Source organism: Taeniopygia guttata, chromosome 11 (assembly GCF_048771995.1).
Source record: "Taeniopygia guttata chromosome 11, bTaeGut7.mat, whole genome shotgun sequence".
NCBI lineage: Eukaryota > Metazoa > Chordata > Aves > Passeriformes > Estrildidae > Taeniopygia > Taeniopygia guttata.
In genome coordinates, this window is record NC_133036.1 from 4,539,984 (window position 1) to 4,566,188 (window position 26,205).

A 26,205-nucleotide genomic window follows, 5' to 3' on the forward strand; every position below is an offset into this window, starting at 1 on the left:
GATAGCTTGGGACTCCCAGTCTTAGGCAAGGCTATGGTCTCCATCCATCAAAGGGCATGTAGGCAGTGAGCCCCTGCTGTCCCCCAGGGAAATGGGGCTGGGCACAATGGCACAGCTGGGCCCTCTGAGTGGTGTAACAGACTCAGTGGGATAGTTAGTGTGGTAAGCACTGCAGGAGAAGGGTGCAGGCTTTTTAGGAATGTTGAGGAAAAGGACAAGGGTAACCTTTTGTATGAAAATGCAGCCCAAATGCAGAAGAGAGCTCACGAGTGGGGTCAGAGAGGGTGGTCAGGGTGGCATTGTGCTGCAAGTCTGTTAAAAACCACCAAGCAAGGTGTGGAAGTAGAGAAAGGGCCCTATGAGTAGATTGAATAAATCTTTTCTGTAGAGAGGAAGGTCTGTTCTGCATCGGAGAGGAGAGTTCTGCAGATTTTGACCTTGTCTGTCCCTTCCACAGCTCTGGGATGCTGGAAGTGGTTCCTTGCTTCAGAAGCTGCCGGCTGACCTGCCTGTGCTGGATATCTGCCCCTTGGAAGTGAACCAAAGCCACCTCTTGGCTACTCTGACAGAGAAGATGGTGAAGATCTATAAATGGCACTGAGCTGTCCCTATGCTTGCCACAGACTGTCTAAATAATGCTGCTGATAACCGTACACAACTGTTCAGTCCTGCACTTGCTGCTTACAGGAGACAGGATCCATTACAGCACCTTTCTGGCAGTGGGAAGGAGCTGGGATGTGCTGGTGCCCAGATCAATTCCTTTCTTCTTCTGTATTCCTCTTTAGGCCTGCCCTTATTTCTTCTGTCAATTTCTTTAGTCGAACTCCACAAGCTGCCTCAGCACAGCAATAGTTCCTGGAGTGTCTCCAGTGTGTTACTGCACTTTTTTTTCCACTGTGCATACAGCACAGGGAATTTCAAATCTCTGCTACAAATGAATAAAATAAGAGGAGCTTGAAGACCTGAGACTCACTGCACTTTCTTGTGGAAGCTTGCCGTGATTACTGGTTGATGAAAAGGCATCTTGTAGCACAGCTGATACACAGTGTGAAAGCAAGTTCACTGCACACTCCCAGTGTTCTGTTGAAGGTCTAGGGTCAGTTAGCAGTTATTCCCCAACAAAGATGGATCCTGTTTTGGGGCCATGGAGAGAACAGGCTTGAAAAATCTACAGAGAACCTTTTCCCTTCATAATTTTTTTCCATGAACATATAATTTGCACTGTAATTCCTCAATTCTCTGCCTTCTTTCCCTTCTCTCTTTCCTGCTTTACCTGCAACAAACTTGGACAGTTTGGTTGTGGAAGATGAAAATAGTACTGGAGAAGTACAGGTAAAGAAGAGGGAGATGATTCTTGAACTGCTGGCTGCTGCAGTCCACAGTGTTCTTTCTTAAAGACAGGAATGTAGTGAAACAGCCAGTACATTGGAAAAGAATGTTGGCTGCTTCTGTTGTTTGGGGGTAGGGGAGCTGGATTTTTTCTGGTTTGAGGAACTAGTGGAAGCTCAATTATTACATCAGCTGGTTTTTACTGACCTTTTGTCTTCCTTAAACGACAATTTACAGCTCCACAACTGGTGTTTGTGTGAGTGTGCTGCAGCTACTGGTCTGTGTAAATGCGAGCCGGTGAGGTGGGATCACAGCCCGGGGATGTGTGGGCAGGTGCTCTCTTAGCACCTACTGTAAATACTCATCTCCAGGTCAGATCATAGAGGGGGACTTCAGTTCCATTTTATATGTAACAAAGTCAAACTTGTGAGGATGTTGCAAGCTGCAAGACAGTTCCCTGTGCTGGATGGTTATCCCTTGGCACACCTCTGCCTCTGGATGTGGTGAGCAGCAGCTGTCCAATTGAGATTGAGTGTGCCACCACTTCAGCTGCCAGGATAATTGTATTTACTGAAGGCTGGGGCTTGCACAATGTGATCCTGTTTGTCTTAAATAGGACTGAGAAGACCTCAACTTAACTTTATATTTTTCTGTATAGTATTTTTTTCCTATATTTTTATACTGTAAAAATAAAGTGTTGTTTATTATCAAATATAAGTGGTGCTGCTGTACTTTGAGAACAGGTCTCAGTGACATTCACTGGATGTCTTATGAACATTACCAAGAGTTCCTTTATGCAGGTGAGGTTTCTCTTTGTATTATTTCAAGGTCACACTGAGCTTCAGGCTGAAATAATGAAGGCATTTAGTGAGTGAGTTCTCGCTGAACCGTCCTGATCCAGCCAGGTATGGCAAAAGAAAAGGGTTGAGCAAGGTTTGGCTACACACATGGGACATCTTTTAAATGAAAATAACTCATTGATATGAGAATTTTTGGCATTTTAACAATGATCAGGAATCTAAGGGTTGGTAGAATGATATTGTGAAAAGGTCTCTGGTAACAGCTAAACCAGAATGAGCAGGATGCTCTCTGCTATATTAGTACAATGAGCTTCTTGTTCTCAGCTATTTTGAGGCATCATTTATGTTCTGTCAACTCCAACCCCATCTTACCACAAGAAATTTGGAAAGTTTCAAACATACACAGGAAAAAGAATGAAAATGTTTTGGTTTTCTAGGTAGTGCTTTAGTTTTTGATTTTTTGGGTAACACTTGTTTTCTGCTTTATACCACCATACAGAAATAAGAGATACAAACTTAAATGCTATTAAAATTATGGAACATGACACTTTCACATTCTCAGTTTTCAAACCCGGAGTATCAGAAAATGTTCAAAAGTATGTGAGGAAACCTTGTAACACTTTCCTACTCCCAAGTTTGGAGCAGGGTGCAGGGAAGCACAACTAACTGGTGTGCAGAAAGCCATCAGCATTGAGTGCTGATAAAAGGTCAAATGTGTTAATTAAATATTTGCTCATCTCTGTCTGGAGTCAAAGGGGCAGATTTGGGATGGAAGGATGAAAGAAATCAGTGTGTCTGCATTGTGCAGGGCAGCTGTCATGAGAGGCTGAGCTGTTTTGCTCGTGTTTCAGGCATGAAGCCACTATGTGGTTATTTCTGCCTCTGTCTCTGGGAAGATTTTGTTATCGTGGTGCAGAGTGGCCCCTTGGCAATTCCTGTAGTAAATCTGGTGTGAGGTGATAGGTAAAGCCAGGCAGTGCTGTGGTTCCTGCAGACACGGCTTTGCTCTTAGCTGTGCATGGGCATTTAAAAATATTTTTCTCCAGGCTATTGCAGGGCATTACCTTTTTAAATTTTAGTTCCTGTGAAAGCAGGCCTGGGGGACAGTGCAGTGCTGGCCAGAGCTGGCCGTGGTGGCTGCTGGCTTGGCAACAGTCCAGCCCCTGCTGCTCCTTGCAGAGGTATGGTGTTGGGGGTGGCTGGAGTTGGACAGCTGTGCTTTTGGAGAAGGGCTGTCCTCCACATCTCCCTCTAACAGGGATGATCTGGTGTTAAACTGGTGATCCATAGGGCGAGGAAGAAGCCAGCTCCAAGCCTGCACATCAAAGAACTTTGCTGCCATAGCACCTACCCTGGTGCTTTAGCTTTTGAAGAGACTGGTGAGATTTTGACAAATAGTCAAAAATGTTGCAGATGAGAAAAGGTCATCTGCAAAGCATGAGCCTAGAAATGAGCACAGCTTGGTGTGTGCGTGTGTACACCAGGCAGGACGGGCCAGTGCTTTTCTCTGCTCTGGCTGTACCGGCTGCTTCCTGGAGGGCAAAAACAGAGCTACTTTGTGTCCCAAATCAAATTGGATTTAAATCAGACAATGTAGCAAGTGAAACAAGCAGCTTAAACTGAACTTTGTTACACTGAGGTAGCCAGAGCATCTCAGTGGGAGTTCATTTAGTTCTTCTTTTCTATTTGTGAGGAGACATGACAAGATTTTCTGCTTCTGTACATTTTCTACATTTTCAGATTTTCTACCAAGGCAGTAAATTCCTTAAAAGACTCACCTCTCTGCTGGTTTATGAAAGGGAGAATATAGGGGGAAAAAACAGTTCAGCTGTCTTGCAGAGTCACCTGGAAAACAGAGCAGAGGGGATCACAATGCCTCAGCAACAGGACTGCCCTCAGCTGAGCTGCTCTTGGGCCCTGTGAGCACTCAGGTGTGTTGATGTCAGCAGCCTCCCTCACTTATGATAACGATATTTATCATTGTTTATTTGCTTTTATGATAAAGATATTTAGACATACTGCTGAGGAGGCAGAAATGCCTCCTGCTGACATAACTTCTCTTTACTGAAGGAGGTGGCTGTGCTCAGATGGCAGCCAGAGCTGTGGGTGCCCTGGTGTTACAGAGTTCCACGGGCCTGTGGGAAACTGTCCTGGGGTGCACCAGGCACAGTGGCACCAGCCAAGCGAGGGATGGGATTGTTCTGCTCTGCTGCAGCCTCGGCCTGAGTCCTGTGTGCAGCTTTGCTCACTGCAATATAAAAAAGCTATTAAGCTGTTAGAGAGTCTCCAAAGGAGGGTAAGGAAGATGGTGAAGGGCCTTGAGGAAAAACCATATGAGGAGTGGTTGAGGTCACTTGGTCTGTTCAGCCTGGAGAAGACTGGGGGGAAAACCTCACTGTAGTTGCAACTTCCTCATCAGGGGAACAGAAGGGGCACTGATCTCTTCTAACTGCGGTGACCAGTGACAGGACCCATGCGAATGGCCTGAAGTTCTTTCAGGGGAGGTTTAGATTGGATGTCAGAAAGATTCTTCACCCAGATAGTGATTGGGCACTGAAACAGTCTGCCCAAGAAAGTGGTTCCATCACCAGCAGTGACAGAGTTCAAGAAGCATTTGGCAATGGTCTCAGGCACATAGTGTGTCTCTAGGGGATGGTCCTGTGCAGGCCTCAGACTTGGCCTTGATGATTCTTGTGGGTCACTTCCAACTCAGCATGTTCTGTGATTCTGTGAAAATAGTGCCTCTAAGTGCAAAAGAAAAAGGATTTTGGGAACCTATGTCCTAGAAGGCTTGTCCTTGAGACAAACTTTACAGGTAACATGCTCTCTCCAGCATGTGCTGGTCAAGAGAAAAGAAATGTCTCAAACTAATTTCAGTAATTATCCCACCCTGTGAAGCGTAATTAATTTGAGGGTCCGGGGGCTTTAGTCTTGCATCAAGTCCAATTTGGTACTTCTACTAGTGGCAGAGATCACAGAACAGGGAGTGAGCCCCTTGTGCTTCTGATGGCGTCAAGCTGGCAGCAGCACTGAGTGCCTGGGAAAGCATAAGTGGAATTGGGAAAGAATTGTGGCAGGTTGGAGGAGGGCTGGAAAATTGCCCATATCTTTTTTCCTAATGGTAGGTGCTAACTGCAACACAGATCCACATCAGTATGGGGGGCAACAGTGTCTGCAGTTTTGGCTTGGGGCTTCTGAGGGTTTGTGAGGCAAAGATGTGTCAAAAGCATCACTCTTTGGGGAAAAACAAAGGTCATATCAGGCCAAAACTTTGTGCCTGAGAGGCACAAAGCTCCCCTTGCACTCAACACTCACAGGGTTGTAGCTGAAATATTGTCTCCTCTTTGTCCCCAGCTTCCTTGGAAGGTGAGTATTTCCATAGTCTTCTGCTTATTTCCAAGTGTGGATGAGCAGCAGGACTGCAGGTCTCTGACCTACAAGAAAACCTGAAACAGTGAGGCTGAACCTGTGTCACGCAAATAAACAACGAAATACCAGACTAGGGTTGTTGCCTTAGCCGGTAATGAATAGCATTGAATGTCAGCTCGCCGTGGCTCTCTGCAGCAGGATTTGTTGGTGGAGAGGATTGACCACTGGGAAAGGCAGTGCTGAAGTTTTAGAGGATGCAGAGCTATGGAGGGAGGCAGCTGAGCCAGGCTGCATGCAAGGGAGAGGGCCTCAGGGCACTGTGTGGAGGCTAAGCTGGGATTCCAAACTGCCATATGGGAGCAAGCAGTCTGTATCCAATTAAAAATTGGAGCAGCTCCTTTGCATGGACTGAGGAAGAACTTTTGTTGTCTCTGAAGTGGTGATCTGGAGAGCAAGGACACTGCTGGGAAGGAACAAGAGGTCTCCCAGCAGCTCAGCTCACTCTGGCCTCGCTGTGCAAAGCTGGGGGCCATATAAATGGGGTTTATTATTTAAAGTGATGAGACTGAAAAGTGCTGCCCACTCCAAAAGCAGGGAACTGCAAGCTCATAATGCAACACCCAGAGCGTGAAAGCCTTGCTGCTAAAATGCTTAAAATGAGGCAATAAGGGAATTTCTGCTAAAGGAGAGAGGCTGTAGTAGCAAGGAGCTGCTAGCTGGTTATCACACAGGCAGAGATGTAGCTGTTCCCAAAGAAAAACCTCCTCCTTGTTTAACTCTGTGTGGACATGGTAAGCATAGGGCTCTTTTATGAAATGCCTGTTTAACAGTGAGCAACACAGGATTAGTAAAAACTTAGTAAATCCTTAGTGAAATCTGAGGTTGGGAGAAGGTGTTCCTTGGGGAAAAACTAGTCTCTGGAGGTCTCCCAAAGGTGGAAAGAAGTGAGCTGTAACCCAGCTCCACTGCTCTGTTCTGTCTTCATCCTGTGACGGATGAAGGAGCAGAGCCAGCTCTTGCACTGGGCTAACTCTTCAAATAATTCTCACTAAACCAAATAGGCTGCCAAGCATGGGCTGGATTTTGCTGGCTTTTGTTTTCAAGTGTTCCCAGCTGCACAGGCCCTGGGTGCCAGCACAAAGCCACTTTCCCAAACGCTGTGTCCCAGTGTGACATTCAAACACAAGAAGCATGGAGACTTTGCTTCTCCCACTCCTGCCCTTGTCCTCACCTGGATGACATGGCTGCAGTCGGTGGCCACACTGGGCTCGAGGTGCTGTGGTAGCTCCTGGATTGGGTGAGACAGTCAGAGGCATTCCCAAGAGAAGGGTTTCTTCCAGGCAGGATGAGGCAGCTTGGGGCAGGAAGGGAGCAACTCTACAGCTCTGCTTCACACCACCTCACTGAGCCAGGGCTGGAGCATCCTGGCATGCAGGCAAAAGCTTCTGACTTTGGCCTGATGCCAGCTTGTGCTGGGAAAACTGCTCCTGGAGTCGACAAGGAGGGGAATTGAGGGGGGATTCACCCTGTCCCCCATACCCATCTGCTGTTGGAAGCAAATCTGAGATTTGGGGGCAAACCCATCCTAGGAGGGTGCAGTGAGATCCTGGCAGGACATCTGAAGAGCTGTGATTGCTGAGCTGGTGATGGACTTGTGTCCCACTGCTGCCACTGCCCCAACACTTGGACAGGTATTTTCTTATGGTGAAATTTTGGGTCTGGCTGGCTGCTCGGGCAGAGTGGGCTGCAGCATTCCCAAAACACTGCTCTGAAGGGGCTGTGTGGCTGCAAACACTGCTTTTAGATGATCCATCACCAAATTCAGCAGCCAATCTCCAGGTATTGCTCTAGGAAGAACCTGTGGAACCCATCTACAATGGGATCAGCCATTGTAGACCCTGTTTTGGAGACCTGATCACACCTACAGCCTATTTCCCCCCATTCCCATGGACAAAGCCCAGAGTCACTATGGAGTGAGACATGCCAAATCCCAGCCCCCAAAACAGTGCTTGGCACTGACAGTGCAGGAGGTGCAGCCAACCCACCAACCTCGAAAATTAGCTGTCTCATGGCACTCCCAAAATGGTTTTTTCTGCCCTTGGTCAACTCTCTGCTCCCTGCAGCTACCCCAGAGCTGGGCCAGGCTCTTGGATTTATCCCATCCCCTCCAGCCAGCCCTACATCCTGCCCCAGGAGGGGCCAGGAGTGCATCCATATATAGGCAGAATATCAATCCAGCTGATAATTTGGCACTCAGCATGGAGAAATGACAGCAGGAAAGTTGAATGTCAGCATTTTATTAAAGATTTGGGTGTTTTTAGCAGCCAGTCAATTTTTTGTCTTAATTCTTATGTAGTTTCCCTTTGCACTTATGTATTTTTTCTTCATTCTTTAGTATTTTTTCTTTGACTTCCTCTGTTTCTTTGTTCTTCTCCATTTCTTCTCGGATTGCCTCTATTTTGTGTCTGATGTTCTGTAATTTTCTGTCGAGGTCATGTACTTTTTCTTTGTCGTTACGTGTTTTTATTTCATTCTCTATTTTTACTTCATTCTTCAGTATTTTTTCTGTGTGCTTTGGCATTTTTACTTTGTTTTGCTGTATTTTTTCTATGTTCTTACATATTTTATCTTTGAGGTCCTGTATTTTTTCTTTGTTTGTCCACATTTTTGTTACATTCCCTTTTTGTACTTCATTGTTCTTTTTTTCCTCTTCGATATCCTCTGATCTTTCTTTCTTCATCCGTATTTTCATTTTGTTCTTCCATATATTTTCCTTGAGCCTCTCTATTTTTACTTTGTACTCCTCTATTTTTATTTCATTCTTCTGTATTTTTTCTTTGATCTCTCGCATTTCTTCTTCAGTGTTCTTCATTTTTGCTTTGATCGCCTGCATTTTCTCTTCGTTCTTCTGTAATTCTTGTTTGTATTTCTGTATTTGTTCATCCTTGTCCAGACTTGGTACATCATCCAGCTCGCTAGAACTGTGATCAGACACTTTCGCAAAGGTCAGTTTCTCCATTACGTCTCCTGCCTCCTCAGTCGCTGGGCAGCCGAAGCGCGAGTGGGAAATGAGATTTCGGGCAGAATCTGCAGCTGTTGGACACTGCTGAGGGAGGCGCTGGCCCGGCTGCCGCCTTCCCGGGGGGCTGAGCACGCCCGGGCTCGTCTCCTGGCGCCCCGGCACCGCCGCTGGCTCGGCCGCGTCCCCTCCGTGGCTGTGGGGTCGCGGAGGCCGCTGAGGCGATCCGGGAGCCGTTGCGGGGCTGCGGGAACCGCTGAGCGGCTTCGGGGCGGCTGAAGGGGTGGTGGGGTCCCCTGGAAGGCTGTGGGGCCGCTGAGGAGGTGCTGGAGCCCCGGGGGGCGGCGGGGCCGTGGGGGCCGTGGAGCCGCGGGGACCCGGGTAGCGCCTCGTCCTCCTGAGGCGACAACGGCCGAGGCGCGGCCGCCGCGCGTGCTGCGGGAGGGGCCACAACCGACCACGCCCCCTCACCGCCCGCTGGGGCGACGTCACGGGCGCGCTAATTTGCATACGCCGTGCGTGCCGCGGGGTGGGCGGCCGGACGCCGGAGGTGGCGGATCCAAGATGGCGCCGTGCGGACGTGTCCGGAGCCGCTGCCCGGGCCCGGCGCTGCTCCTGCTGCTGGCGCTGGCGGCGCGGCCGGCGGCGCCCAGCCCTCCTGCCGCTCTTTCCGGCCCCGGCGGTGCTCCGCCCGGAGCGGGGCAGCCGGTGGGGCCGGGCGCGGCTGCCCCGCGAAGTGCCCGCGGCGGCGGGTCGGGCAGCGGGTGGAAGCTGTCGGAGGAGGCGGTGTGCCGGGAGGACGTGGTGCGGCTCTGCTCCAAGCACAGCTGGGCCAACAACCTCGCCGTGCTCGAGTGCCTGCAGGATGTCCGCGAGGTGAGGGTCGGGCCCGGGGCCGGGCCGGGCCTGCCCGCGGCGGCGAACAAAGAGCCGGGTCCGCGCCCCGCCGCGCCGCCGCCCCGCGTATCCCTCATGGCTTGTGTTTTAAAAATCGGAGTTTGCGCTGCGGAGCTCCGTGAGGGGGAGCGAGCTGCCTGCGGGGTGGCCGTGAGAGCTCCGGAGAGCGGCTCCTCTTCATCCGCACCTCGGGGCTCGGCGCTGCCGCCCGCGCAGCGCCCTGCGGGCAGGGAGAGCTCTCGGGGATGGCTTTGTGCTCCGGCTCCGGTGCTTGAGGGGTTATTCGTTTCCGGAGGTCTGGGAGAGCCCGGCCCGCCTAGTGCTGAGTGAAGGCGCCGTGCTCATAGCAGCAGTGACCTGAGATGTTTTTTTCACGTTCTGGCTCCCACCTCCGCCACGAACTTGGCTGCAGAGGCGGCTGCTTTCCAGTCCTCGGTTGTGCGCGCATGAAACTCGATATATAATCGTTGGATTTAGCTGACTTTATGGGGAGGTTAACGGGGCAGTCTGTGTTGTTCCCAAACACCTGTCGTGAGCAGTTTTAAGTCTAGTTCAAGAAAAAACTGAGTTGCCTCCTCCGAGTCTTCCAGCTCCGTCTTTTCATTCATTCCTGGGCTCGTTTTGAAGCAGCCTTTGGGGGACGTGCCTTTAGTGAGTTGTCCTGGTCTCGAGGTCTGTATATTCTTGGCTTCTCTGCTGTAGAGTCCGGGAATGCCAGACTGGGTCAGCTTTATTGGTGTTTTGCCCAATAGGGAATGCGATCAGGAAAAACCTGGGCTCGTTTTTCATCCATTTTTATGGGGACAGCAGATGGCAGTGGCAATGGTTACTCTAATCAAAGGGAGTCTTGAACCAGTAAGTGTCAGTGATTACTTCTGGCTTAAAATGCAAAGCTAATTTAGATTTTAATCTAACTTCATGTTTTAATTTTCGATGGGTAGTTAGTAAGACACTCGTGGTAGTTGTTTTAAATGAGTCTTGCTGCAAAATCTGTCACAGGTATGAAACGTTCCACTATGTCCTTTATGAATAACTTGCCCCTTGCTGTTCCTTTCACCTGTCTGAGATCTTTTGGCCCCTTTTTAGGGAGGCATCCTGTCTGAGAGGATCTCGGAAGCTGACCTCACAGGCAGTGGCTCACAAGCTGCCAGCCTGCCAAAAAGGCAAGCTCTTGTTGTTCCTTTCTTTCCAGTTGCATAGCCCCTCCCTACTCTTTTCACAGTTCCAGTGCTTGTTGGTTTTCTGCCATTTTAGCGAGGTGAACCCTTTTGTGGTCTAGTTTATTGGTTTTCTGCTGGAATAGTTTTGTCATTTTTCTGAGTTAAAGCACAGAGGGGGGTGAGTGCAGGGCTGGTACACAGGGCTGTGCAGGGAGAGGGATAAGATCAAATCGAAGGTGAAGGAATGTTTTGCATCACGCTTTATTTTCAGCAAGTACAAACCCTTATGTTAGCTCTGCATATCTCCTGAGAACTCCACTCTTTGAATGTTATGTCTGCTTGTGGTTTTCCTTTTCCCATTCCTAAGCCTGCCTTGATCTCAATAGTTTGCTGGCTGTTGGTCTTGTCTAGCTGTAGTACTGCCTGATGGTCATTGCTGAAGGTGAATTTTTTCCTGGATGACACCCCAGGCATCGACAGAACATCTTGGGCTCTTTTGGATTGAGTTTTGTTTCTCTGAAGGTGCCACTCTGGCCTTGCCCTTATTTGTCTGTCAGCCTGCAAAGAGCACTGTCAGCTGATCTTAACTCTCGACACTTTGCCCCCAGTAACACTGATGTGATGGGCTGCATCCTGACGTAAAAATTACTTCACAGGGTGCTGCTCCTAGAAATTAATTAAAATAGCTGACTTCTGTGTATCCCTACGGTTTAACACTTGATATTTAGACTGTGAATAAAAGTCTTGAATTGTAAACATTGGGTAGCATTTCAGCTACTTGGGAGTGGGGTTAGATGTTGTCTCAGACGTTTCCTTTGCATTGGAGATGACAGCAGAGGAAAGAAGTGACGTATTGTCTGTTGTTGATATAACTTCTACTTTTGACTCTAGAGCATCTGACCACTTGTTTGGACAATACCAGAAAAGTGACGATTACGTTTTAAAATGGGTGAGGATCTAGTCTGAGTCATACAGCCCTTTAAAACCAGCCAGGCTACAGTAAGTGGAGATTTGGGAGAGCTGTTTTGTGTGTGATGGTCTCAGTGTGGACAGTGTATAGACACTGCTGCAAGTAGCAGGTAAGATTTTTAGATGCAGTTAGGCTGCAGAAGCAGCCTTTTTTTCTCTAGTCATTTAAGGTAATCTTACTTTTCTCATAAGAAATGTTTCTCTAAAGAGGAGAAAATTCAGTTTGAAACTGAGAGTGTTACCATGAGGATTATCCATTGATTTTTCTTAGTGTGATACAAGTAGGCTAGGACACTTCTAAATATGAATAACCAGGAGAAACAACTACTTGAAACGTTCCTTTTGAGTCCATAAATTATAGAGAAAAGAGAAGGTGTGCTTGTTTCATTAGTCAGTGTGAATGCAATCATGTGGTTTCAGTATCTGCTGATTTCTGGGAGTGGATGTCTTTGGAGTACGTCCTCCCTTGCTTTCATTGGGTAGTTCTGAATCTAAAGGCTCCACACCGAAAACTACACAAATGAAAAAACCCACCCAAACCAAACCCACAAATAGAAAATTTTAAAGTTTTGATTTTAAGAGGTTATTGGTAGGCTGTCAATTTAAAGTATTATTAAAAGAGTTATTTAAGCACACAAGAATTTTTAGAATTCTTGAAGAAAAAATAGTCAGATCCCCAGACTGATATCAAATACTTTTTACCACTGATTTTTCCACTGGAAAAAGGACTTCAGAGGTTGCATTTCACTGAACATAGGCTGCAGCCTTTAAGCCCTTTTTTTGTGTGTTGCCTGTTAAACTGATTTTCATGGTGGTTAAAATATAAATAAACACATTAAATATTAATATATTTGCTAGGTAACGATTTTTGCTTGATTAATGATAATTTGCATTTGAAGCATGACCAAGTTGTTGAATTTGAGGTGGGAAACATTAAAAGGGATGAAAATAATCTTATCCACTGTGGGTCTCTTATCTGGTGTACTAGTGGAGCATAATTTTACTTTTAGAACCTACATTACATCTGGTTAATTGGTGAGTGAATTTGATACCATAATTGTTGAGCATGCCCTTATAAATATTGTGCAATATTTATAGCATGTTATTGTTCTGTATAATGTTAATGCATTAAAGGCTAAGTATTTTTTCTAAGATCAAACAGTTGTGGTTAAGATGGGATTAGAGATCAAAGTTTTGACCTCCTGCTACTTTCTTCATCCCGAGTGGTTCCATAAAAGTAACACCTTTATGGCAAAGACAGTGTAATTGAGCCTTAATGCTCTGCCTTCTGGAAAAAAACACTAGGACTCTCCTAGTGTTGCAGATTGGATTAAGAACAAAACAAGTTATCATGAAGGCTGTGTATTTCAAGAATAATCCTTTTCCTGTTATTTCAGTATTGCATTTGGTGTGAAAGGCCAGAAAATTCATTTGATGTGACTTAATGGGCTGGGGAGTATGTACTATTTGACAGGCTGGGAACTGTCATATTTCTTCCATTTAAATGTTTTATTCCTCACTCTGTGTGTACCTGAGCTCCTTAAGTGATCTGATAAAATTGTGTCAGTGAAATTACTTGTTTTAAAATTATAGATGGAGAATAGAAACCAGACAGTAATGCATGCTTGGGGTCTTAATCTCTTTGGGTTATACTGTAATTGTAGGAAAAATTGTGTGTTCCCAGTCCTTGTCCTGGTTCTCTAGTGTTTCTACCTTTTTGGTAAATGGATTGGAAATGTTATGGCTTCCCTGTATCCTTTTGCTTGCACTGAGGTAGATGAGTGTGATCTGTCACAGTAGCTCATTTTACTTTATTTTTCCTCTTTTGTATCTCCCTAATTTATTGAGTTCAAGGTCAAAGGTATTGTTTGACTCAACATATGACATTATGTTATATTTGAGCATGTACTCCTGCTATTCCATCTCTCTCGGTTTTCCCGTGCACGTGTGGAGGCTGGCATTTAAAGTTCCCTTTTTGAGATGTCTCATTTGTAGCAGCAAATGACTGGTTACCTGTCCAGAGCTCTAAGTAATTGAGGGCTGTGGATTAAATACAGTGTGAGGCTAGGCTAGTTCTTCTTAGGAAATAAGTGGTGAAGACACTCCTGGCAGGGTTGACCATCTCTTTGAGCACCTATGGGGTTTTTTCCCCAAAATCTCCAGACATTCTCCCTGGCCTTCAGGTGAGCTGTTTTAAGTAACTGCCTGTTTAAGTTTTAAGAAGCTGCCTATTTCTTGGGTTGATAAGTCCGTGATTGTGGGATGGAGGCTGTTCTGGTTCTCTAATCATTACTTTTGCAAAGGAGCAGGCAGTTAGTATTCCAGTGGTACTCTTGCAGTGCCTACAGCATTATCATCTGGTTCAGATACCAACGCTCAAAGAGCTGTTTTTTTTAAATGCAATGATCAGAAACCTGAAAGATGTACCTTAAGCCTTGCCAAGGGCTTTGCTTACATTTTGCCTTCTTTCTAAGGGATATTGACCTGGTGATCGTTCACAATCTCAAAAGGACACAGGAGTTTAAGAACTGCTGTGTTCCTGAGAAAAATAAAAAGAGAATTCTTACCAATATAGCTGGAGTTGAGCTAACTTAAAGGAAAAATGTGTTGCAATTTTAAGAGATTGAGTTAATTACTGCTCTGTAACTTGGCTCTACAAGTTGAAGCCTCTGACATCTGAATCAGAAATTTTCAGACACAGTTCTGTCTTAAATGAAATTTAATGAAGAATTTACAATGCTTTGTGGTAGATGCAAATTAATTTGAATGGTGAATATTGTCTCTCCTGCTTTTAAAATCCATGAAATGGAAGATGGACTATCCAAATCAATGGAAGAGAATGGCTGGACCTAGTAGAAAGGATTGAGACTATTAAGTTTTGAAAAACACATGAGCAACAGGAAGGCAAGGAGCACAGAAGGTTTTTCTCCTGAGGCTTGGCTTCTTACCCGAGTTTAGCTGCAGTTTTGTTCTGAGGTTCTCTTTTTCCCTTGTGTTTGCATAGTGTAAGCCTAGTTTCCTCCTGGCTTTTGTAGTTAAGTCTTAAAGTGAAACACTAAATATACTTTAAAAGTTTGATTTGTTTCTTGGTTGGTTACTTTGGCATCAGCCTTTGGCTTCATCTCAGGATGTAGCAATATTCAAAAGTACTCTTTTCTTCTTGCTGAAGCCATGTGTGAGTTGTATAGAGGGGGAGATGGTCTCTCTCATGCCAGGTGCTGAACTGATTTGTCTTGTGGACAGAGCATTGAGCACAGGTTCTTACTCCCCTATATACTTTTTCTTATTAAACAGAGTTATTTTTGTGGTTTTTTTTTTTTTTTTTTTTTTTTTGTGGGTGGATTTGTTTTTCTTAATTCTGTGCTGTTCTTGGCAGGCTGGTACTTGTGGTAGCTGGTTGTGTATCAGTTTGGCCTGGGATGTTTGGCTCAGTAGAAGAGATTATCTTACAGGTCTGCTTCCTCCAGTGAGCTGGCACTGCTGGCCTGCTGCAGCTCCCTGCCAAGGAGAAAAGAAGTGCAAATACAAGGGAAGAAATAAAGTTCAATGCAGGCTGTGCAGCCTGGGCTTGGCTCGGGGTGCAGCAAGAAAGCCATGTTAGGGGGAGGTGATTTCCTGAGCCAAATATTGAATATATTGAAAAGCAAAGACTCGGTCGGTTGTTACAGTAGAGATAGGTACAGCTAGGCTGTGTTTTGCATACACTCTCTCTCCTTCCCTTGTACTGGAGGAAAGGAGATCTCTCTGGTGCTGCTTTGGGTTGTCATGGTTGGAACAGAATGTTTTGAAAGGGGATTATTCTTGGCAAATAAAGTGCTGTATTTGTTTTCTAGTGCAGAGATGACTAGGTGTTCTTTATAGTGTAGTTTTCCTGTATGCATGCACCACTTTTCCAGTGGATTCTGCTTCTTTGGTCTTGGGAAAATGCACACTTGCTTTGGAAAAAGCTTAGCAGTTATTCTTCCTAATAATATACCCCAAAGAATTAGATGAATAAAAGGTCTAGGTAATTGCCTTTTTATTTGAAATCTTGCTTTAAAATAGTTTTTTCTTTTTGATCTTCTGACTAATTCAGTTTTAAAGTCTGTGAAGTTGGTTGCTATGGCACTAAAATTTTTCAATTCTCTTAGCTGATAATTTTCTGTTATCATGGGATACCTTGATTTTCTGGATGCTCAGTTTATCAGTATCCATCACAGTGCATTAGGTGAAGAGCAGAGATCCTGTTTTCCCTGGGTGCCAGCTTGTGGCATAATTGCAACTTTTTTCATCAAGACAAGAGATGAAAACCCATCCTGTTCCAGTTCTGAGCAGGGGTGACATTCATAAAAACTGTCCTGGAGTGCTGGTGTCTGAATGTCTGCAGCTCTGAGCTGAGGAATCTCCTTCAGGAGACAGAGGTGTCTTTTGTCTCTGTGCTGTCTTTAGGGGTTTTGTGCATGAGTTTATTAATTTTTTTTTCCTTTAGATAAGTGTGTAATGTAGATCTTACAGCTTTGTGAGCTTAGATTTCACCTGCAAGCATTAGAGTGCATTTATTGTTTGTAATGTCTACAATTTTTCCTTAAATTGAACACCTGATGTCTTTAGTAACAGTAGTCTAAGACTAATGGTACACATGGAATGTCCCTTTTGCCAAGTAACACCGTAGGGAAAAATGGCCATCATCATGCTGGACAGAAATGACTGTATGCTGCATTTGTTATTTTTTTGCATCTTTACCTGAAGCAATGCTGAGAATTGCTGACGTGGCAAAAGGTAGTTAATATAATACATTTTCCTGGTTTCTCTATGTACCTGGAATATTTTACTCCTTTCCAATTAGTGGTAGAACTGTGTGCTGTTTCGTGAAAAACTTCTTGGAGTTTTCTTAGTTGATTCTCAGGAGTTTTGAATCTCTTTTAGAGAATGCAATTGGTTATGCTGATGTAATAATGTACTTATATGTAACAGTGTGGGTTAATACCAAATAACTCTTATAGCCCTGCTATGCAAAATAAATCAGGCAAATGTGAAGTCTTTTGTTTAAAAAAATAATGACTAGCTTAATCTAGTAGCAAGTTTGCTGTCTAGATCTTTTGAATCTTAATAGGAAGCTCACCAGCCTTCATAATGCTCAGTAGTTTGCTAATTGAGGCTTTCTTTTCTACACTGTTCTGCTATTGCAGGGTAAAATACTTTGCACCAAGTGAACTGCAAAACAAACTCAGCAGAGCATGCATTCTTCTAAGTGTTGAAGTAATTGCCCTACAAAAAGGTTTTGATGGAATTAAACAAAAGACAACACACCCAAACCTACTTGGCTTATAGACTTTCTGTGACAGTCCAGACTTGATCTGAGCTGAGTCAACTTTTGTTAGGCTGTTCTCAACTGAGATGAAATAAGATCTGGAAGAAGCTTGCAATAAGGTCTTTCCTCATCAAGTTTATTTTTAGGATTATATCTGTCTCTGTGGCCTATGTATGTCGCAAAATCAGAAAAAATAACTACTTTCAAGGAAAATCACTGCAACATTGCAGTTGTCATCATTTGCAACTGAGACTGCAGTTCTTCAACTGTGTTCACAGTGATCTAAACAAATTACTACTAATGTGATCCTCTTGTAAAATTCAGACAGGGTAGTCAAAATTGTATCCATCTATACAAGGCCCGAATTAACTGCAGGTGCAGAGGAACTGTTGACTCTAGTTTTATTTGTCAAGCATTTTGTTTTGTTATTCACTTATGACATTGTGTTGACTTGGATGCTGTTTTGGTGATAGAATTATAGAGCCATAGGGTGGTTGGAAGAGAGCTTAAAGCTTGTCTCATGGACATGGACACCTTCCACTAGATCAAGTTACTCCAAGTCCCTGCACGATTCCAGAAATGAGGCATCCACATATTCCCTTCAACCAACAGCCCCAGTTCCTTTCTTGACTTTTCCACTTGAGCTGTTCTAGGAACACACTATGTTTTTTGCTTCATCATCTGAGATGTGTGAGGGGTGAGGTGCTGGATCTCTGTGTGACACAGGTATTCAAATTTGTGTTGACATCTGTCTTAACTTTCTGAAGCCTATAGAACTGCCTCTGCAGCAAAGGTCAAAGATTTTGTGACTGTAGTAACGTTGCTTGCTTTCTTAACTGGAGGCTTCCAGGCAGTAATCAGCAGTCATCTTCAATCGTTTCTGATCAGTTGTGTGAAACAATGCCAGGTTTTAAAGCTAAAAAAAAAAGAAAGGCTGGAAGAGTTTTTTTATGTTGTAAATCTTTCCTGCATTTTTATGAAACAGAGTACTGGAATGGGGCTCCCATGGTGAATGCTTGTCCTGTCTCTAGGAACCTGGGAAGGGGTGCTTCTGGGGAACATTTCCCTCAACTGATTCACTTCCTTAAAGATGCACACTCATTTTAATGTTACTGTTAATAGCCTTAATTAGGTGTATATGTCCTACTAGCTGTAGGAATGATGTGATTCTGTACTTCCCTCACAGAATACAAAGCTTTGCAGTGTTTCATGTATTTGCTTTGTGGCCTGTGCTGTAGCAGGCACACACATATGGTGAACCATCACTGATAATAGTCTCACCTCTGACTCCAGAAATAGCAGCACTGTGTCAGGCAGAGTTGCCTGGAATAATGCCGGGTTTGTTCCAGCTCAGGCACTCAGCAGTGTGGCTTGAGCTTGTCCACATCAAATCCTTCTCACGTGCTCTGAGGCTATATTGGCTTCCTTTCCATGAGCAACTCACAGGTAACGCTTACACAAAGCGGAAAAACATACAGCAAACCACAAAGTACAGGGTTTTTGGTTTCCCTCCCCTCCTCCAGGCATTTGTGAAGACTTCCAGCATCCTTTTGTATAAAACCATAGTCTAAACTTGTTCTGCTAGGGAGGCTGCTGATGGAATTTAAATTCTTCTGTTTGTATGTCAGGTCTTCCCAAAGTAATTTCCCCAAATACTTTCCTTCCTCAAGGCATTTCAGTGAAACCCATAATAACTTTGTGATGCTCTCCAAGATTATTTAGTAAACGTTATCCTCTAATGTCAGTTTTACTTACTGGGGTTCACAGTATCTTAGTCTTAGAATACTTGAAAAAGACATTTTCTGACAACTTTCTAGGAATGCTGGAGATCTCAGGTAGGCTGTGTGGTGCTGACATGAAGCCAGGAGGAGGATTCAACTTGAGTTTCTCTGTTGTATAGTTAGAAGAGAAGATAAGAATCAGTGCTGGGTTTTGTCCCACCACAGCTGTGTTGTCCAATGTGGTGTCTGGATTGGTTTAGGGAAAATGGAGTAGCCAAAATGTTTCTATTGCTTAAGAGTTTTACATCGTTAATAACTTTTAATAATATGGCAGCATATTGTTGCCATCTTCAAGTGATCATTTGTTGAGAGATGGAGTTTGATCTCTGACTGTAAACGCATCTGCTTTGTCTGCTGGGATCACAAATTTGGAATTGGGACCTTGCCTAGGAGATCAAGACTTTTAGTTTGAAAAAAAATCTCTGTGGACCTCATATGAAGCTATTTAAGCAAGAATGCTAAAAAAGGAAGATGTTAAGAGAAGGTAGCAGAGTAGCTTAGAGGCTGTTAGACATTACAATATTGGAGAACCTTTGTATATCTCAAAATCTTTGTCTCAAGTTTTAAGGCAGAGTATAATTTCATACACCATGATTGTTATGATTTTAAATTGTGCCAGAAGAGTTTTTGTGAACCAAACTTTTTTCCTCAGGAGCCGTTTAAAAAAATCTTGTGGAGGCTGGCTTATATTATGATCCACTACTTTGGGAGCCAGTGCTGTTGAAAGTACTCCTATATAGCCCTTTTGGGCTTTGGTATGGTTTTCTAAGTTCTTTCTTTTTATGTTGCACACTTTCTTTTAGCATTAAAAGCTGTAAAATATGTCAAGAGATCATATTTGAAGAGTATCTAAAATATCGCCTCAAAGCCATCAAAACATTGCACATGAGTAAAATTTGGGCAATGTGAGTACAGTACTATTTGCTCTCGCATTTGTAGAGCTCATTGTTTTGTTCTTCCTTTTTTGTGGTTTGATCCATTGGTAGCCCTTCACACCTGAATCCAGGCCTTCAGCAATGAGCTTCCTTCTGGTGAGTCTGAAGCCATATGGGCAGGGAAGCTGCATAAGTTGTTAGGAGATGAGTGTCTTTATTCAAGGAGGTTGGAGAATTGAAGGTGGAGGATTGAACACCACAGCCACTTTCCCAGTCATGAAGCCACCTAGAAGCAGAGGGAAGGACAATGTCAGGGTTATTCTCTTCTAGAAGCTGCTGTGCAGAAGCTGAGAAGATCCAGCCACAGGCAGACAGTGCTCTTTGCCATTGTTTTCCAGCTGGGACTCTTGCTTCTCATGGAATACTAGAGCAGTAGGCTTCTGTTGAGCATCTGGGCCTGTAGCCATCATTAACAGCTAAGGTGGATACTGTTCTTGTTTGGTTGTTGTTTGTTTTGGCTTGGAATTTTTCATATCATTCAAATGAACAACCCAAAGCTATGCTAGTCAAGTCAGCTAATTAAGACTTTCCAGAGCAACTTACAGGAACAATCATTCCAACTTGTTCTTGTCTGAAAAGTACATATTTTCATAGAAATAGACTGTAATATTCCAGATAATGCTGATAAAATCACAGAATTGATGGTGATGGCGAAAGCAGTAGCTAGAAAAACAAAATCCTGTTGCAGAGATACAAACAAGAGGCTTTGATTAGAATTTCTTGGAGCTCATCACATATTGCTGGGATTTTGACCATGGAAGGATTTATCATGAAGTTCCAAGGTTTTAAGCTGGGATGTAGTAAAAACAGAACGATATTGCCTTTCCTTGGGAGAGGTACATTATCAGGTGAAACTTCCAGAATAACAGTGACTTGAAGAGTATAGAAATCCTTTCTGTCCTAGTGTTCCAGGCAGTGGTAGTTGTTAGCTGCTCCCTTACTACAGCACATCTTGCACCTTGCTCTGAGGTTTGCCACAGCCCTGGTGTGAGCAGGAGAACAACTTCCACATCAGTTATCATTTCTGTGGAGTTACCTGTAGAGCCATCCAGTTTGCCTGGATGAGAAGTGTGTTAGGATCCTGCAACACTTTGGGAGCTGCTGGTTCAAATAACTGTGCTTTGGTTTCCTGAGCTGCGGTACTTGGCAGCAGTGGGATGGTGTTCAGGCGTGGGCTGGCAGCGAGTCTGTCTCCCTGCCGTGAGCAGAGGTGAGTTTGGTTGAGTTTGTTGTTTTTGCTTTTCAGCATGATATGTTCTGTAACAGTTGAGCTTATGAGTAGCGTCTCTTCTTAATCGTGGGCCGATTGCATTGTTTTTTTTTTAATTAGTCTCTCACCTGAATGATTCTATAATTCTTTGTTTGTTCTTCCTTACAATAAAAGATATGAACACGTTTAACATTCACTTGCAAGACTTGCTGTATCAAAAGATAACAGGGCACTGTGTGTCAATCTGAGTTACTCAATGTTCCACATCCTTTCTTACAGTCTGTTGATAGCTTTAATCCATGGAAACTGCTTTGTAAAAATACGGAACGATTTCTTTTGCCTGTAGCATCTCAGAGTCTTAAAAACATTGTGGGATTGAAATGGTGCTTCATCCTTATTTTAGAGCAAATGTGCTGCATATTTTAGTCCAAAAGGAATTTTAGGACTAAAAGAGTACAAATATGCTATTTTTCTGTGAAAATGCCTGAGGCTCTCATGAAACAGCAGTGTGGAGAAGGATGCTACTGACCTTAGGAATGTATTTGTTCTTAGTTTTGATATTCACATGCCTGGTAAATATTTAGGATTTGATTGCCATAGGCATTCTTCTTTCCAGAAAACTGCAGCTCCTCCTTTTAATGCAACAGAGATACCCTGGGAACAGTTGTGGAGGAGGGAAGGGGCACAGGCAGCTTGTCCTCAAATTCTCTAGACAAAGTGTCTTGCCAAGTTTCTGGCAAATGTTAATGAAGTTGCATGTAACCTGCAGCAGTCGATGGATCTACTTGGGAGTGTAAGAGCCTGAGGTACATATGTGATGAATACTGCTCATGACTTTGGGAATTCTGCACTGCTCCCTTGGCTGTAACACTGTGCATGCATTTGGGTAGTTTTATCAATGAAACTCCCTGTTGAGAGGAAAGTGCTTGCTGAGGAAAACAACAGATAAAGTTACCAAAATAACCCTTGCTCCCTGGAGAGCTGCTGGAGGAGGGAAGAGTCTTGTCAGTCATGCTTGGATTTGAATAACATGACATAACATCCTATCAAATGGTTTATGGTGAGTGGAGCAGGGGGGCTGCACTTCCAGTCCCTCAGGCTTGCTTTGTGTTCAGAGCTTGGTTGCTTGGGTAGGATGCGTGGGATTGAAATGTTAAATTAAGTGTAATAGTTTTAAATCTTGACATGTGTCAGGCTTGTCCAAGATTAAATAAATTGAGTGCAGAACTAAAGTGATGTGCATCTCTTATGTGGAGTGCCATAGCTGGATAAGTGGTACATATGTGAGCAGGGCCCAATTTTACATAAGATGTTTGATTTTTTGCAGAATGCCCTAGTGAACCTGAATATATTTTCTTCCTCAAGCTATTAAACAAAGTTGTGAGTTACCTGTTCTTTTTTAATTTCTTAGAAAGAAAAAGGCTACTCACTTGACTTTATTTATGCTGTTTGACCATTTAAATTTTTTTTGAGGAATATGTGTCCTAAATGGTGATTTTGGTGGGTGTTTCAAATAGTTTATGCTGTAAATCTGAGGCAGTACTCCTGTAGAGTGGTTCTGTCTGCAGAATGGCATGAAATACCATATTGGTCCATCCAGTTTAGTAGTGAATTCTGTGGCAGGTGGAGAATATGTTCTAGAGATGTGTCAGCAGTTACAGCTAAAATTGCCCTTTGAGGCTTTGGGATTTCCCTATTCCCAGAAGGAGAAACAGCTTTGGCTAAGATATCTTTAGTAACAGTCTTTCTTTTGTTTGTTTAGGGAGCGAGCTGACCTGTCTGGTCACTCATCCAGAAATGTTTCAACATAAGTTTCTGAATGAGGTGATCAGCTTTTCTCCTGGGAGTGAATAAAATGGATAAAATTGTGTGTGTTTGCTACAGCTTGCAAGTATTAGATGCAACTCTTGCAGCCTAAGATCTTGCTGCAGTGGTTTGGAAACAAATGAGGCAAATCTGTTCGGTCACAGATCTTTTCTCTGTTTTAATGCTCGTTCTTCAAAAAGGAATGGTTTGAAAGATGTATTTTGCTGGTTTGGGGAAGGAGTGGATAGCACTGTGTTTCAGCTGATGAAAAATTTAGTTTGTCCTCTTCTAATGCTGCACAACATAGCATTCAGTAGTGCTAGTAATAATATGGGCCAATTGTATGTTTATTTTAGGTTTTTCCATTCTGAACCAAGTATTTTATTTATCCTGTGTCAGGACAAGATGATTAAAAGCTTCTAATGAACTTTTCCTGAAGGTTTTTTTGTGCTTTTCTAACACCTTGTTTGTAGGGTCAGCATTCCCTGGAGGTTTGCATGCCTCAGCCAGCCCTTGATGCAGTTTGTTGCTCTTGTCCTGCTTTTTATGCTGTCTTTGTGATGTGTTAAAACCTCTGCAGAGTGCTTTGAGAGAGCATTCCTGGGAAAGCCATGTCTGGCTTTATTCTGTCATGCCTTGTGACACTCCTAGGGAGAGTGTTTTCAGGAGAAGCTGAAGTGTGATAGTTTACTGGCTAAGTCAGGCTGCTTCAGGTGTTTACCTCTCTTAAGGTGAGGTTAAGAGTCTTGGAGCTGAGTGGATAGAGAAAATCCTTCAAAAAAGCATGTTAGCATGAGCACCCATACTCTGGAGGGGAAACGAGGCATGGTGTTAGGATTACACATTGCACATTACCATCATAAACCACCGTGATGGGTAACAGTTGGATGTGGGGCACCTGATGGAGTGGGCACTGATCTGACTCAGAAGCAGGTTAAATCCAGGAGTAATAAGTTTCTAACAGGTTTCTGCTTCACTGCTAAAGACTGCTGCTCTGCTGGCCAGAGCAGCTGAACAAAACAACAACTTTTGTTCAGGGAAATTGGGAGGTGGTTCCAGCACACTTGAATGTGAGTGCCAGTGCTTAGGAGTACCTTCAGGTGTTTCAGTAGTCCCTGCTCTAGATATTCTCATCCTTGGAGAGATTTGAACAGTGTCAGCTCATTCAGGTAAAACCTGAGTGGCTGAAGTTGTGGGAGGAGCATGGTAGTAAAGTCAAGGAGGTGTTTCATTTCCATGTTATGAAAATAGGGCAAAGACTTGGTGAAGCCTTGATGGGAAAATATGCCCATCTTATAGGAAACTGGGCTTAGGTGGGTTAAAATTTGTACCTGGGGCACGTGGCTGGGTAAATTAATTCAGATTAAATATCTAGGGAAGCTAATGAAAACATGTTTTAATGAACCTTGGCTAATTACTCTATTTAAAGTTCTTGATCAATACCCAGGAGATCTCAAACTGCCTGCAGATTGTTTTTTTAAAAAAAACTACACATATATGTATTTTAAGTCTTCGGCATAAAATCAAAACAACTGGAGTCACTTGCTTTGGAGACTTCTGGTTCTCCAGGGCTGTGTAATATTTGGAGGTGGTCTGTAAATTAAAGCTGAAGACTTCAGCATTTTCAAAAGTATTAATTGTGAATTTTCAATGGGAAGTGGAAAGGAATAAACGTGCTTAAGGGAGCAGATACTAGGACAGAACAATTTCTGGAATAATCTGTGGTGTAAGAGTGTGACAAGGCAGCTGAGTGTGGTTTTCTGAGACAGGAAAGAGTTTTTGTAAATACTTACTGGTGCAAGTGACCTAAATAGAGACCACCTCTTACTCAGAACCTTACAGAATACTGTGTATGAATTTCAGTGGACTCAACATTAATATTAAATAGAAATGTCAGGCAGGCAGCCTTACCCTGAAGGTAAAAACTACTGGCTTTAAATTGGTTCATATTAAGGAAGTGAGGATATGTTTAGTCTTTTCTGATTGAGCTAATTAGCAAAACTGCATTGTGTGTTCATAGTTAATGTGTGTGCAAATGGATAATGAATGCATAACCAAGCTTAGGAAAGGTAACTACAGCAAACAACCTGCAACACTCTCCTTGAGGCTTGTTTGATGCATTCTCCTGGTGTTCTGTGACAACTGCCAAGTCTGTCAGACAGATGGATTTTGTTCCTGTCTGTATTCAACCCAGTGCAGCTTTTGGTTTCCCCTTGATTGCATAAATGGAAAAGTATCTTTGCACCCTGCTTTGACTGGCTGTGCACAGGAGGGCTTCAGCAGCTGTCAGATGCACTAATGCTTAAAGCCTTGCCCTCTCCCTGTACTTAGGTGGCAAAGGCGTCCAAGAAGCAGCATGATCCTTGGAAAAGGAAGTTAGGAGCCTAGTGATCTCATTGAGGGAATCCCAGGTAGTGTTCTCTGTAATGATGAATGTCAGGTCACACTAACTTAAAACCACCCACAAACCCCACATTGTAGGTCTTGATGAAGATTGTAAACCCGTGCAGGCTCCCACTGAAATGATTTAGTGGTTAATGGGCCAACTGAATGGATTCTTTGCCTGAGAGCTTTTCACAACCGAAACTGGCAATTAGTTTGAGGAGCCATTTCTGAGGTATGAACAGTGTGCTCAAAAGCTTTTTAATTACATCCCAAAACTTGTTATATGGTAGAAAACTTAAGATGGAAGTTGTCACTTGCAGCCAGAGAAACCAGAGCTCAGCTGGTTCTTGAACTTTGCAAGAGGGAAGTGCCTGGAGCAGGCAGTGAGAAACAAGGGCAAGCGATAACACAGAAATCATGGGACTTTGTGGCAGAATCCTGGTTTTCCCCCTTTTACAGAAAACCAAACACACCCTTCACATAAATTTGAGATCTGCCATTCTGTGCTATCCAAAAGCTGCAGTTGTAATGTTGTGTAGCATACTGTTTCCTTGAAGTTCTTGGAAAGATCACGAGATTGAAAAATAGCCAATAAATGTGGTTCTCCAGAGAAGAGTGGGAAAGTTGGAGTGTTATGCTTTAGCGTCATGGTAGAGCTGGTTTTCTATGTTCTCCTATCTTCCATTTAATGTTGTTGCTTTTGTGCCCAACTCTTGTCTGCTTTGTTTCATTGCTGATACACCTCTTGTTTAAATAAAGAAAAAAACCCTGTTATGTTATCAAGAGATTGCTCAAGCATGACTAGAGATAAAATTAACCAACAAGTCAGTTCTCTGTGCTTTGAGGAGTGGCTTCAGATGATAGCTTCCCCCCCCCCCCTCCATCCCCCCCTTACTGAAAATTACCTAAGGCAGTGATATAAAAAGATAAGGGTGGGCATGGGATATCAGCTGGAGTGAAACCTTACATCCAGTAGCGGATATGAAGGGACAAGATCTAATCTTAACCAGAAGATGTCTTTCTTTGTATGGAGAAGTTTAACAATTCTTTGACAATTACCATTCTTCAGGGCTTTCTGTGCTCATGCAGTTCAAAGCCAGTCTGGCTTGTGGCCTTCATGGGGCCTGTATAAACAGCCTCAATAAAGGATTGTAATCACAGTGATTATTTCCTGCAATCTTGTTAGTCTCCAGCAAGAAGGTGGGGAAGAAGACAGGGCTTCTAGCTGCTGGGTTTACTGATTTTTCTTTTCTTT

The 26,205-nt window shown here is 43.8% G+C and overlaps 2 protein-coding genes across 3 annotated transcripts in view; both read left to right on the forward strand.

Annotated features, from left to right (window-relative positions):
- The window catches only part of RFWD3 (ring finger and WD repeat domain 3), a 22,047-nt gene extending 20,001 nt beyond the window's left edge, over positions 1 to 2,046 (forward strand). For both annotated transcript variants that reach the window (XM_030282205.4, XM_030282206.4), the window contains exon 13: positions 458 to 2,046. In XM_030282205.4, coding sequence (XP_030138065.4) covers positions 458 to 601 — 144 coding nt within the window. In that variant the 3' untranslated portion in view covers positions 602 to 2,046. The remainder of the gene's footprint in view (positions 1 to 457) is intronic.
- A 7,035-nt stretch (positions 2,047 to 9,081) lies between these two features.
- GLG1 (golgi glycoprotein 1) overlaps positions 9,082 to 26,205 on the forward strand; it is an 82,075-nt gene continuing 64,951 nt past the window's right edge. Inside the window, exon 1 of the mRNA XM_030282512.4 lies at positions 9,082 to 9,393. Coding sequence (XP_030138372.1) covers positions 9,082 to 9,393 — 312 coding nt within the window. The remainder of the gene's footprint in view (positions 9,394 to 26,205) is intronic.